Source organism: Biomphalaria glabrata, chromosome 1, assembly GCF_947242115.1.
Source record: "Biomphalaria glabrata chromosome 1, xgBioGlab47.1, whole genome shotgun sequence".
Classification (NCBI taxonomy): Eukaryota; Metazoa; Mollusca; class Gastropoda; family Planorbidae; genus Biomphalaria; species Biomphalaria glabrata.
This window is the reverse complement of record NC_074711.1, coordinates 2,188,488-2,204,094: the sequence shown is the minus strand read 5'-3', so window position 1 is coordinate 2,204,094 and position 15,607 is coordinate 2,188,488. Positions and strand designations below refer to the sequence as shown.

The 15,607-nt window shown below is 39.2% G+C and overlaps 1 protein-coding gene across 3 annotated transcripts in view; it reads left to right on the top strand.

Moving 5' to 3' along the window:
* Positions 1-15,607, top strand: part of LOC106074231 (calcitonin gene-related peptide type 1 receptor-like) — a 165,984-nt gene that overhangs the window by 34,758 nt on the left and 115,619 nt on the right. For all 3 annotated transcript variants that reach the window (XM_056003626.1, XM_056003563.1, XM_056003687.1), the window contains exon 2: positions 5,892-6,549. In XM_056003626.1, coding sequence (XP_055859601.1) covers positions 6,438-6,549 — 112 coding nt within the window. In that variant the 5' untranslated portion in view covers positions 5,892-6,437. The remainder of the gene's footprint in view (positions 1-5,891; positions 6,550-15,607) is intronic.

Here is a 15,607-nt window from a genome sequence, read left to right as displayed (position 1 = left end):
CGATCTTGGTATCCCCAGCCCTTACATCCTATACCTCTCCATGTGCCAAACGGCTGCCCTCAATACCGAACGACAAGAGAGCGACGCGACCACGACATCACTGCAGCCACATGAAGACCAACTGGCGGAGAAGAAGAAGAAGGCTACTTTTGTTGAATGCAAGATGGATGACGATGCAACCTCGATATCACTGCAACCACATGAAGACCAACTGGCGGAGAAGAAGAAGAAGGCGACTTTTGCTGAGTGCAATATGGATGACCATGCGATCACGAGGTCGATACAACCAGATGAAGGCTAACTGGAGGAGAATAAAACGTTTTCTGAGTTCCACGTGGATGGCGATGAAAGCACGACGGCGAGGAAACCAGGCCAAGGCAAACTGGAGGAGAAGAAGGAAGCGACCATTGCTGACTGCAACATGGATGGCTCCGTCAAGCTCAAGAGGCAAGCCAACTGCCACCGATCGACCCCCGCCTGCAGCGATGAAACTTCACAGCCAACGTCATGAGCTTGATTCTGTCCGGGACGGACAGATCTAAGGAGGGGGCAGTGTTATAAACTTGGTGGTGGCACAGAGAGGGGTAGTGGTGTGTGTGTAGTCAGCCGACACAAATCGCCCCAGGCCAGCGCTAGACGAGCGGTCAACCGTGACGAGTTACGACGATCGGCCGAGACGAGTGTCAACAAGAGAGTTCGGGAAGGATCGCCGACGTGAACAGAGCTCAGGGGCGTCACGAGAGTTGTAGTCATCTGACCACCTAGAAACGTCGAGCGCCGTTCTGTCCGGTTCGAGAAGGCCAGTAGGGACCCTATATAAGAGCGGAGGTGTCGCAGTCAAGACGGTTCAGAAAGGAGGTTCACGACAAGAGTTCAGAACACGGTCGACTACAGCACAGTTCAACGGTGTGGTTCTGTACGGAGCATTACGACGGTTCAGTGCGGAGTACTGTCAAGTACAGTTGAGACGAACGGCGTCTTGATCTTGGTCTGTGATCGAGTCCGACACAACGAGCCCAAGTGTGTGAAGTCAGTCCCGAACTGTTGAACCCAGTGCAAGCCCGGAACGAGACGGAGAGGCCAGTGCAAGACTTGATACGGCGGAACGGTGTTATTGGAGAGATATTTGTTATCGCAGAGCTATTTGTACTGTTCTACGTGCTGCCAATTGTACAGTATTGGCTGTTATTTATGGACATTAAACCTTTACGTTATTTTGGAGCCCTGACTTGTCAAGTTCTTTAAGTTGGTGGTGTATGGTGCAGTTTGCAGAGAGCCTGGATAGTGAGATTCGTAACAGTACCAATATACTTTACATTGCAATTTTTTCACTGGATTTGAACGTTGAGTACCGTGTCACCAAAAGTCATTCAAACTCATTACAGGCCTATGATTCATGGACATATATTAGCAACGAAGAAACTGTCACAATCACAATACAGCTGATTTTTTTTTTTCCATTTCATTTACACAATTCTGTTTCAGGTGTTTACAGTCATATCCCGTTCTGAAATTGTTTTGCGTTGTCTTCTATTTCCGACAACATATCTTTAAGACTCAATTCAGAAAGAGAACTTGATACTGAAGGTTACATTCGTTATGATCTAACTACCAGGAGAATTCCGCATCCGGGGAAACAGAACCAAGCTTGTACTGACGTTGGCGTGTTTGCAAACACTGTCGCAACAATATTTTTATTGCAATGCAGTTCACTGTACTGTTGTAACTCTAGGCTAGGCACTCAACGTAAAGGCAGGCAACTCAACACAGTTTAACAGGAAATAAAGACAGGTGTTTATTCACTAGGGTAAACACATAACATTCTTCAACTTCCCCAGAGTCTTGCTACTAATTGACCAGTCCTTTAGACAGCAACCCGAATGTGGACCAACGACAGCCTTCCCCGCTTCCCTCCAGGTCCCTTCTACAACCTTCAGGCAGCACCAAAAGCTGGCTTCTTAGTTTCCCAAACATTCAGACTCTTCACAATCCCTGATGCACTGTTCTTCTCTCTGTCCTAGTGTCTTCCTGTTTACGTTCAACAGTGCGCTAGTGCGCATCTAGAGCACTGGTGCAAGGCAGGGTGACAACTGTATTAACAAATGTACGTTTTCCATGCCCCGCCCTACTTTTCACATTGTCACTTAAGTTTGCATTAACATAATAAACATGCACTAGAAAAGTAGATGAATAAAAGTCATAAACTTAAAAAAAAAAATAATCTAACAACAAAATTATTTTACAATAAATACAATTACTTATTTAAAGCTATTGCTGTGTTCAGATTATATGTAAATACATCATGCATGTCCGCCTACGTGCTGATGACGATTATATAAAATTAGCAAAATGAAATTTACACAGTCCTATGAATGAAATAAATTGTACAGTTGGGGGTCGCCGCCTAGTGAGGAATCGTGGTAGGGGGTCGCCGAGCTAAAAAGGATGAGAACCGCTGGTCTAGAGCAGGAATACTTTTACATTCATTTAATATTGATACTTTTGAAACAAGTATAACAATGATGTCATAGAGAACGCGCATTCTCGTAACCAGGGCTTTTTTTTCAATGTGGGGAATTTTTTATATATTTTTCTTGTATTTTAACGATTATTATTAATATATTAGTACTTAAAAGTTAGGCAATCCATCACTGAGTGCCTGCACCTAATCACTGAGTACCGGCACCTAATCACTGAGTAACGGAACGTAATCACTGAGTAACAGCACCTAATCATTGAGTACCGGCACCTAATCATTGAGTACCGGCACCTAATCACTGAGTACCGGCACCTAATCATTGAGTACCGGCACCTAATCACTGAGTACCGGCACCTAATCATTGAGTACCGGCACCTAATCACTGAGTACCTGCACCTATTTTTATACAAAAAAAGCTCTGCTCATAATTAACAAATTTATAAATAACGCTTGTCACGAGTCCAATATATATATAATGAGATTGTACGTGTACTCGATTATATAAGATAAGATTATATAAGATAAGATTATATAAGATTTTCCCCAGACAAACAGACGGAATGAGCTTGGTCATACAAAAAGTCAATATTGCTTACCTGAACCTCATTCTTGTGACCTATTTTCCACAACTAGTAGCAGTATGTACAGAAAATTAATCCTAGCTACAGAAAAATTTGATGGACTTAAAAAAAACAACTTTCCGCATTAATTGCATCATCCGGGTTAATCATATAATCACTGATTAATCAGTCGTGCAGCAGCCCAACAATGAAACAGTTCCACTATACACACACTAAGACATCCTTAGCTTCAAGTTCTGTTTGTGTGTCGAGTGAATCAGTCCAGTTGAAAACTGACATTGATTTTGAGTAGACACCGTAAAGTAGGAAGATTCTGTAAAAACAACAATTAAATGTGTACATGCCACGAGGCTGTACGTGATAAACGATAATTATCATGTACACAAACTGGTGGCAGTTACACAATTCACTCACAAAAATTGGTTAACATGCATGACGTAATCGTCTTCTTTTCTGAAGTAACGTCTGTATTTTATAAGATAAGATAAGAAGATAAAAACTACATTCTTTGGGATCTTGCTTCCCCAGGAGCTAAGTCAGACCAAATACTTCAGTAAGTTAAAGAACGTAACGACCTGTTTAAAACTTCTTTCTATATGAATATCATCTCAGCCTGTGGTCCCCTGTACATCACCATCCAGCTCCATCCAGGCGTCTTAGTTCTGTCCCCACGTCTTGCCCATCTGCTTGGCATCTGCTTCGTGTATTTCTGGGCCGAACCCTTCTTCCTGTTTCCGGTGATATCTTGTCTTGTAATGCTGGATGCAGGTCTGCGTCTCTGTAGGAAATCTACATCAATGTTTGTTTGTTTGTTTTACATAATTCGGATGTTCCTTCAGAGTTGAAGATAGTTTACTTCCTAGTCCAAACCTCCCGCAGGACGACGGGGGATGGGAGCGGGCAGGGTTTGAACCCTCGACCGTCGATAAATCCGAACGACAGTCCAGCGAGCAAACCGCACGACCAGGCAGCCATCCAATGGGCTGCTGCTTTCTTTCTTTGTCACAGTTCCTCGTTCGAGATCTTGTCTGGACAGCGGATCATGAGGATCTTCCTCAGGCAGATATTGATGAATACCTGAATTTCTTTCATGGTGTTGACAGGTTCTCCAGGCCTGTGCTCCAACAAGGGTGCTGAAGAGCCTGATCTTGGTGTCGGTGCTTATTTCCCTTGATTTCTTGGAGTTCTTCAGCTGATGGAAAGCTTCTCGAACTTAATGTAGATGTTAAAGATATCGCGCAAATTAAATCAGAAATTAAATACACCACAAACAAACAATGCTCCGAAATCGGAATGTTACAAAGTCGTGGGACTTAATCTAGAATATTATAGAGGGTATATTGAGGTCACTTATACAGGCCGCGGGCTTCACATTTGAGACCAAACGAAAATCCGCTGCCGAGGACAGACGTAGGCGACGAAAAGAAAATCTAAATTGACCATCGGCGGACTATTGTTATGCCTGCACTGGGTGTGGAGAAATCTGTAGGCCACAGCTGGGGCTGAGTAGCCACGGGAAATACTACATTCATAAACCTTCGGACAAACAGCTAAGGAAAAAAAGTTTTTTCCATTTATGACACGAAGGTTCATTTCACAATTCATTTTGCTGCGTTAAATCCTTATCTTATCTTATCTTATCTATCTTATCTTATAAAGAGAAGATGTATACGTCCTTAGCAATTCATGTGTCAACCTAGTCATGCAATGCTAATCAATGACTCTGTCAAGTCCTTAGTTGTCCTTACTGATTCTGGCAACCCCATTCCATGCTCCAATGCACTACGGGGAGAAGGAGCACTTGTACGATTTCGACCTAGCATATGGAATAAGAAATGTGTCTTCATCTTTGTTGCAATCAACTCTTATGTCTCTTACAAGAACGATTAATGCCTGAATAAGTTGCAACCTATGTTATAAGTTAATTTTAATAAATATTGACGAGTTATTATTATTATATTATTATAACTAATCTGTGATCTATACATAACTTACTATTGAAACAATAGACTGAACCTATACATAGCTAGGAGGCTATTTTACTTTTTTAAAACTATATTTTCACACGGCTTTGGTTCGGCCAATAATAGAATATGCATCCTCCGTTTGGGAGCCCCCAACTCAAGAAAACATTAAGAAACTGGAACAGACACAAAATAGAGCAGTGAGATTCATGACAAACGAATATTTACTTTTTGACTAGAGTAACACCTTTAGTAAAATCACTAAATTTAGAAAGCCTTCAGGACAGAAGGCTCAAAAGTAAAGTAGCAATTATACATAAAACACTGAACCATAATCTTCAAATACAAAAACAAAATTTAATAAAATACTCAGAAAGACACAAAGATAAAGGCACATTCCTCGTCCCATATGCTAGGACAAATTTGAACAAATACTCCTTCTTCCCTAGTGCTATTAGAGCATGGAATGGGTTGCCTGAGCTAGCCAGGAAAACCAGTGACTTGGCAGAATTTAAGTCATTGGTTAATATGCATGACTGAATGCATGACACGTAGGACGTAATCATCTTCTTTTTTTGAAGTAACGTCTGTATTTTATAAGATAAGATAAGAGCCTTATTGTCTTTGGACTTTTAAGCACTCTCAGAACGGCCTTGACATTTACACAAGAGGTGCTAATTTTTTAATTGCATTCTGAGATTCACGAAATTGACCCAAAAAAAAAAAAAAAATGTCGGACGGAAATAATTTTATTAAAAAATTTGGCAAACTTATTTTTTCTGTGTGTGTGTATTTGTATGTGTGTGTTTGTAATTTCAGTTCATTCATATTTGATTTAGTCATTTGTTTAATTTTTTTTTTTTACAGATTCTTGAGAACCTTGAGGCTAGCACTGAACTCCTGAGGAAACTGTTTAAGAAAACGTGTAGAGGCATTCTGGGTTATTTCTAAATCATTTGTTGGGTTTATTTAGAATTTATTCAGAATGAATCAAACTCTCTAAACAGTGAACCTAAAAAAGTATATAGTGGACAACTGAACTTCACTATAAACATCACATATGCAAAGAATCAAGGTCTGAAAGAGAAAATCAATTCTATTGCATCAATTTCTGAAAGATAATATCAATTATATAACATCAAATTCCGAACAGGAACATTAAATATATCGAATTCTGAGAGAATATGCAACATTGATTACACCACATGAAATTCTGAAAAAAGAACTTATTTAAAATGTCTCTGAAATAATCCGTTTTGGTGTTTGTGATTAGGCTTTTCTTAATAAATATTCATCTTGATACTGTAAAATCCTAAAGAAACGGATTTATTAAGAATGTTTTATTGACGAAAGTCAGATTTGTAGTTCTGTGTAGTATTTTTGTTTCAATAACAAAGTATTCATCACAACAAAATGAAGAGCGTTGAGGTGCCCGACGAGCACGTTGATGATTTGAAAAACTGGAGATTAATTGTCAATGCTACGTGTGAGTATATAATGGCCACGGAGACTATTCCTCAAGATGGTAAGTAGATGGCTTTTTATGCGTTTGTGTTGTGGTTATATGATGGGTCAAGCACTCCACATTTATCAATGATGTGTCAGGCTCTACACATCTATTAGGTTATGATGTGTCAGGGTCTACACATCTATTAGGTTATGATGTGTCAGGGTCTACACATCTATTAGGTTATGATGTATTAGGGTCTACACATCTATTAGGTTATGATGTGTCAGGTATTACACATTGAATGTGTCAGGGTGTGTCATTCAACCTGTGTGTCTTGTTTAGAGCAAAAACGTATTTATTTTTTTGTACTAAATTATACATATATATATATATATATATATATATATATATATATATATATATATAGAGAGAGAGAGAGAGAGAGAGAGAGAGAGAGAGAGAGAGAGAGAGAGAGAGAGAGGGAGAGAGAGAGAGCGAGAGAGAGAGAGAGATAGCTAGCTAGATAGATTGATATATAGATAGATAGATAGATAGATAGATAGATAGATAGATAGATAGATAGATAGATAGATATAGATATAGATATAGATATAGATAGATAGATAGATAGATAGATAGATAGATAGATAGATAGATAGATAGATAGATAGATAGATAGATAGATATAGATATAGATATAGATATAGATATAGATAGATAGATAGATAAATAGATAGATAGATAGATAGATAGATAGATAGATAGATAGATAGATAGATAGATAGATAGATAGATAGATAGATAGATAGATAGATAGAGATAGAGATATCGGACTCAGAAAGTAAGGCGTATGTATGTCTCGCATAGAAATCAAAACCGTTTGATAAATCTTGATAAAACTTATAAATGCTCTTTGGGTACTAACTGGAACCGTAACGTATGTATAGAAGTCCTAAAACAAACTTAAGACCATAAAATAAAAGTTGCCCATTTCTATGAAAGTATTATTATGTATCTAGGTCATGTTTACATGAGACAACATTGAAAGGATCTAGTTCGAATTCTAATTTTAAGAACTACACTTTGCGCGAATATTTTGTTTTACTTTGACACATGATAATATAAAATATAGTCAATTGATTTCATTATTTAATAAAATTAACCTTCAAATTTGTGTTTCAAAAGCATTTTTACATAAATATCTGCGAATTTAGACGTCCAAATACCCCAAATTGACATGTTTACATGAAACAAGACGGAACGCATGCGCAGAGCGAAGGCTCCACGCTTGCACGCAAAGCTCCGAAGCCTAGATCTAATTCTAACTCTTGATCTAATTCTACGATGACAGGTCTACTTTATACTTAAACGAAGGAAAGCGCTCGCAAGGTGGTCAAAGAAAGCGCTTCAGGGACACCCTCGAAGCTTCTCTGAAGGCGTTCAGCATAGACCCAGCCACCTGGGAGACAGAGGCACATGACAGAGCATCATGGCGTCGCGCTGTGAAAACTGGCGCACAGGTTGCTGAGGAAAAGAGAACCACGCTGGCAAAAGAAAAACGCCAGAGAACAAAAGCAAGGCAAACGACACCAGCTTCAGCTGGAATAACCTGCCCAGTGTGCAGCCGAACATTCCGGGCTCACATAGGTCTCACCAACCACAAGAGGAGACATAAAACCCCAGTGCAAAGCTCTCAGTCCCCTTGATGACAAAGTGGTCATCATCGAACCACGATGGACGAACTATATATATAGGCTCCCTGTGCAGCGCACGATCACTGATGATTGAGGTATCTTTTGACTTGAGCGGAGCACACTTGCTGGTGTGAGGTCCAAAGGCTTTTCTCATGCCTTCGTATAGTCCTCTTATGTTACCACAGTCGGCACAAGATTGAATATCTACACGTAGCTCCTGCCAGTATTTGTTAGCGCACTGTCTCCCTATTCTTTGGGCATTCTTCTTCTTCTACGTTCTCATTGTTATGTTGGAGTGATCAGACGACTAGACCAATACATGAGATGAACTGCTCAGTGGTTTCCAAATCAGGGAGCTCTCCATATAGTTTCCTTTCTATTGGGGTGATTTGGGGCCAATGTCTTATACGGGCCTCTTGGTAAAGAGAGCAGTTTTGGAGGACATGGTCTGCATTCTCTGGTGATACTCCACATGGGCTGATTTCACTGGTATTGTTCCGTGAAGCTCTGAGCCTTTTTAAGTTACTTGGGGTGGGATCCTACTTGTAGATTTGCCAGGATACTCTCTTGTTCCTAATGGCAGTTTCCATTTCTGGTAGACTAGCTGCAAGCCAGTCCTCGCTTTTCTTGATTTTGTTTCCATAGGCCAGTGATGATGCTTGGTAGATTGTATCTATCGGGCAGATGATGTTAAGGTCAACTGTTTCTTTGGCCCAACTGTCAATGAGCAGGGTGTCATGTGGCCATCACAACGACAATCCGCCTTTACTTTCCCCAACTAAAGTCACATAGCCAGTAAAGATGGGTGAACTCAAGGATATAGCCTAAAAATTTTGAATTTCAAAATACAAGAATTCACCGAGATTTGAGCCCAGGACCCAAGTTTCGGAAGCCTAGTGCTTAACCACTCAGCCAGCGTGCCTCCTTGTAGTGTACGTGCCTATCTGTTTGTGTATCTGTGTCGGTCTATAAACTTGTTTGTTTATCTGTGTCGGTCTACAAACTTGTTTGTGTATCTGTGTCGGTCTATAAACTTGTTTGTTTATCTGTGTCGGTCTACAAACTTGTTTGTTTATCTGTGTCAGTCTATAAACTTGTTTGTTTATCTGTGTCGGTCTACAAACTTGTTTGTGTATCTGTGTCGGTCTATAAACTTGTTTGTTTATCTGTGTCGGTCTATAAACGTGTTTGTGTATCTGTGTCGGTCTACAAACTTGTTTGTGTATCTGTGTCGGTCTATAAACTTGTTTGTTTATCTGTGTCGGTCTATAAACTTGTTTGTTTATCTGTGTCGGTCTATAAACTTGTTTGTTTATCTGTGTCGGTCTATAAACGTGTTTGTTTATCTGTGTCGGTCTATAAACGTGTTTGTTTATCTGTGTCGGTCTATAAACGTGTTTGTTTATCTGTGTCGGTCTATAAACGTGTTTGTGTATCTGTGTCGGTCTATAAACGTGTTTGTTTATCTGTGTCGGTCTATAAACGTGTTTGTTTATCTGTGTCGGTCTATAAACGTGTTTGTTTATCTGTGTCGGTCTATAAACGTGTTTGTGTATCTGTGTCGGTTTATAAACTTGTTTGTTTATCTGTGTCGGTCTATAAACTTGTTTGTGTATCTGTGTCGGTCTATAAACTTGTTTGTTTTTCTGTGTCGGTCTATAAACTTGTGTATCTGTGTCGGTCTATAAACTTGTTTGTGTATCTGTGTCGGTCTATAAACTTGTTTGTTTATCTGTGTCGGTCTATAAACGTGTTTGTTTTTCTGAGTAGGTCTATAAACGTGTTTATCTGTGTCGGTCTATAAACTTGTTTGTTTATCTGTGTCGGTCTATAAACGTGTTTGTTTTTCTGAGTAGGTCTATAAACGTGTTTATCTGTGTCGGTCTATAAACTTGTGTATCTGTGTCGGTCTATAAACTATATGCGCAGGTCAGTGTTTTCATTCAAATTACGTCTAACTTCAAAAGGGGTCGGAGGTGACCAAGTCCAGTTAGATGTGATCAATGTGTTACTAGAAAGAGAACTTCTTTTAAGAGCTCGGTACAAAGACACAGATCTAGGTTATTTATCCTAGATTATAGTTTATTTCTGCGAAGTGAATTCAAACTGGAATTCTCTGTGCAGACGTGGAGAGTACAGTCCAACCTTGACCTTCATACTGAGACGAATGATGCTCTTAATAAATTCTGGCTCACTAAAAGACGGGGATATTCCACTGCCAAAAAAAAAAGTTTATTTAATTATCACTTTAAAGTAGTTCATAAATAACTTTAACCTGTGGCTACCCCTCCCCCCCCCCTCCGGCCTCTACGGCTCCCTCTCTCCAGCCTCTCGCCTGACGTCAAAATAAGAAACTTATTCTATCGAGTGTCAGGCGTTCTGCCTTAAAACTTTTTACACGTTCTGCTTCAAACGTGTGTGTGCGTCTCGTGTGTGTGTGTGTGTAAGCGAGTATGTCAGATAATGAATGGGGGAGAGAAAAAGACCATGGCAGATCCGCAGAGAATGATTTATTTAGAACGGAGTTGGATTAATAAGTAAGATTAATTTATACATAAATTTTATGAGATGAAGACAGCAAAAAAAAAATTACTTTTATCCATTTCGTAAGACCCTGTACCCAGGAGAGGGGTACAACAAGTTTAATTCACTGCTAACTTTATGCTCTGAGAAATCAGGAGTAAATCTCGAGGACAATTAGATGCTGAACGTGTGCACAATTAAACAATCAACTTTTATATTCCCACTAAGAGTTTCTGCAACTGAGTTGGTGTCAAATGTTTTGCATATTATTCCTTTAAATCCAACCAGAAAGAAGAACTTTGAAATAAAGGGGAATTTACAATTCTTTGTCATAATGTGAGGGTAAAAATGATCTATGAGACCATGTCGAATGCGTGCAAAGTCAACTCTTTCTTGAGTTATCAGCTTGATGACCTTTCTCAGGGCCGGCCTTACGTAATTGGAAGCCCTAGGCAAAGTGAATTTGGTGCCCCCCCCCCAAAAAAAAATAATAAAAGACTAAAAATGAACAGAAATAAAAATAAAATAACGCGATTTCTATCGTTTAATTAAAACAATCACTGCTGACAAGTCACGAGATTTAATAAAGCACCTTTTTTCATTCTCCGTTTTTCGTCTGCGTTTTGATGCATCAACCTCGAAATAACGTTTTCACATATTCACCAATAGGAAACAACAAGGTCCTTCTAACAATGGTAGTCTCAGGTAGATCTAAACATTTATGAGCTATAGCAGACACTTAGTGCTAGGCTAGTAGACAGAGTTCTCTCAGAGTTCTCTCAGAGTTCTCTGCCATATGATAGAGTTGATCCAAGTATTGTATTTTTTTTTTCGAAAAATTTGTTTCTGGTGGGGGGCCCCCCTCCAATGGGATGACCTCTGCGGCTGCCTAGTTTACCTATGCCTACAGCCGGCCCTGCCTTTTCTCGCAGTGCTGTGTACATTATTCACATGACGCCTACCCGAAATCGTGTTTAATATCTAAGGCCCAGGAGATATGCCTTTAAAGGGAAACTCTGCTATTCTACTGCACAGTTAACGAGAATAGAAAACAGAATTTTGGTGTCATATTTTTTAATGTGAAAAGAAAAAAAAAACTAATTTTACAGTTGAAGAGAGACTTGGCCAAAAGTTCATTATAAATTTTTTTAAAGTTCTTCAATGTTAATTATTAAAATATTAATGAAGGAAAGAGAACAGAAACAAAAACATTTTTTTTAAATATCATGTTTCGGATGGTCTTTCAGAAATGAAGATAATAACCCCCTGACCAAAGCTAAAACAGAATGGTGGATGGTGGCGGTGAGCAAGGTTCGAATCTGTACTCATGCAGCCATCCATAGTTCGCAATATGCATTCTATCATGTGATATGACTCTCAATATTTAGAAATAAGAAACTCAAATAATAGCCTGACGCGTAGGACGTAATCATCATTTTCGAAGTAACGTCTGTATTTCATAAGATAAGATAAGATTGTTTTAAAAAAAAAATAGACCATCAACCATCAGAAATAAGGAACTAGACCAATTTCATTTTTTAAAAAAAATAGACCATCAACAATGAGAAATAAGGAACTAGACCCATTTCATTAAAAAAAAAATAGACCATCAACAATCAGAAATAAGGAACTAGACCCATTTCATTAAAAAAAAATAGACCATCAACAATCAGAAATAAGGAACTAGACCAATTTCATTTTTTTTTAAATAGACCATCAACAATCAGAAATAAGGAACTAGACCATTAGTAGGTTACAAACAACCTTTTATCAGACCACATTCAAGGGGACACAATCGTGGCTGTCACTGGAGCTGACAGCGAGTCACATTAAGTCAGTTCGACATCGGTCTCCTCCCGTCCAGTCCTTTGTCCAGATTTTCAGAGAATCCTGAGAGCCTAATCCTCTCTCTCCGGTGATACAAATCTTATTTACGATTTCAGGAATGTCCGTCCAGACGATTTTTTTTTTTCATAGGACACAAAGTTTATGTAAACACCGGTATCGTTAGATAACTCTTAGTGCTCAAAAATAATTATGTGGTATACAAGTTAGCTCCCTTTTCATATTATTTGATGTATTTATAAATATGCAAGGGTATAACGAGGGTGAACTAATTCAACCTTGAACTATGAACCACGTATTGCTAGATTTTACCTTTTTACCTTTTACCTATCCCTTAGTCTGTTGGACCGTTGGGGCACCAGGCAAGATTTGTCGACCGTCTTTCTCCATTCCTCCCTTTTTTTTGACTTGTTTAGAACCTCTCTCAATGGCAGGCCTGTCCATTCTTTAATGTTGTCCTCCCATCGCTTTTTCTGTCTGCCTCTTCTTCTTTTCCCTGGCACTGTTCCCTGAAGGAAGGTCTTTGCGAGCCCCGTAGATCTTGTAATGTGGCCAAAGGTTTTAAGCTTTCGTCTTTTCACAATAGTTAGCAGGTCGTCATGGGCTCCGATCGCTACAGTAACCCTGTCTCTGATTTCTTGGTTTGTGATGCGGTCTTTGAATGTGATGCCTAGGATCCTTCTGTAGCATCTCAATTCCATTGCTAGGATCCTCCTCTCAAGCTCTGCATTCAACTCAACGTCCACGACTCGCAAGCTTGCTAGATTAACAGTATGTAAAAGCAAAGTAGGGGGAAAAACCCACTTTTGATATATTTTATGAATTGTACAGAGATCTTCTGTTTTCGTAGTAATCAACATAGGATTGCTTCCCTTGAACACGAAAGCTAAATTTAAAGTAGATTTAAATATTACAATGATTCAACAAGAATGTTCGATCAGCTCGACCTCTATCGTGGATCAACTTGACCTCTATCGTGGATCAGCTCGACCTCTATCGTGGATCAACTCGACCTCTATCGTGGATCAACTTGATCTTGTTGGCCAGAGCACCTTGAGTATTGCAGCAAATTGACTCTACTATTTTAGTTTAGAAGCTAGACCATTCTGGTGGATCAAACCGACTTTTTGTTTTGTCCTTGAACTAGATCAGATCAAGGACGCTAAATTGAAATTCAATGATACCAGCTAAATAAACGGAAGAACTTAAAACATTTTCTCCATATATGAAAATCTCTAATCATTGCAGAAATACAAAGGACCTGTAGTATCATAATTCATATTAGGTTTCAGTGAAGAATCTACAATTTTGTTCCCTGATTCAGGGGCGGCCTTAGGCATAGGCAAACTAGGCAGCCGCCTAGGTTAAGAAATAAGGAAATGTGTCCTCAATGTTATTCTTGGAGTATAATAGGGTACCTGATATTAGTTGGGAAAAAGTAAAGGCGGTTGGTCGTTGTTCTGGCTACATGACACCCACGTTAACTTTAGGCCACAAAAACAGATGAACTTTACTTCATCTACCCTAAATACCACAAGGTCTAAAAGGGGAACTAGTTAGGCCAGGTTCGCATCTAACTTTGCATTCACTTTCACCTATCCTTTGATCTGCGGGACCGTTGGGGCACTACACAAAATCTGTCAACCTTCTTTCTCCATTCTTATCTCTCATTTGTCTTTGATATAATTTCATTTGGATGTTCTTTCTGAAAATATTGAAGCCTGCCTGGGTGGACCACTTCGGGGGGCCCGATTTTGAGTTTGTGTTTCCACACAAACTCTCTTTTGTAACCTTGTTATATCTTGTTGTTTTGCTTTATTTTTCTGTTTCATTTTCATGTCATTTCATTACGATTGTAACACTATGGTTTCGTTGAGAATCATGAGAAATGTCAAATAGGTTGTTTGAACTTGAAATAGGGGACTTCACAAGGTCTATCAAGGGGGTACTGGTCACATGATTGGACAGACCACATGATGAAAAGAACCGCATGCTCAGTAAGTGAGTCTGCGCCATGTTCTGAGAGGAGACAGACGTGTTAGGTCTGTGGTTTAGAATGTTTTATAATTACTTATTGTGTAGTCATATTGGAATTGTAAATGTTTGTAAAACATATTGGAGAACGTATTCGTGTTATTGATAGCTGAGATAGCCTACTTGTAAGCTATTATTTTACTTAATAAATGTGAGTCTGCAACATTTGAGTTAGTACTAATGTATATGTCTTGTGGTTGAAGCACACAGCAAGCTTAATAAGAATGCACTAGAAAGTCATGAAGATATAAGTATTTAATTAACAAGACAAGAACTATAGATCAATACCAGAAGGGGTATCTACAGCACACTAATCCAGTAACACCAAATAGCAGTTGTGTGTGTTACAATGACCACCGAATTCACTCCTTCTAAGGCTTCTAATTATCTAAGGCTTCCAACTATGTAAGACCCGCCATGATCACAATAGAGACATATATATGGAACAGAAATCGGACTAAAATTAAGTCAATTTTTTCTTGGAAGAAGACAAGTCATTAAAACTTTCTAGAATGGTTGTCGTGCGGAACAGATGTTACATTTAGCAGACGTCAACACAGCTTTACAATTAGCATTCCTTCCCCTTAACAAGCGCGCGTGAAGTCAGAGCAGAAACTACTTACTGTAAACTTCCGACCATAGAGAGCTCCTGACACACCGATCACATATCAGCCATGGGACACGTGGGACTGAGTGCAGGATGTTTTGCATCTCTTGATTGGTTCTAAAGGAACCAATAGTAACGCTTGTCATGGAAAGATTTCTCTTTCTTCTTTTAGCCTTTCTGAATAATGACCCCGGACAACGCGAGTTGACCTTTGAACTCAATCAGTACATCGTTACTCACGAATTATGATTAAAACCAATGTCGCAATAAAATAATTAAAATCCCTAATAAATTATTATTTAAGGCGGATTATTAAAAAGGTGAGTTATCGAGGAAGCATTGGCTGACATAGAAGAGAGCACCTGATTGCATGCGGCCTCAGAACGAGACAGCTGGAGGTCACTCACGAAAGCCTCGGGATACACATTTG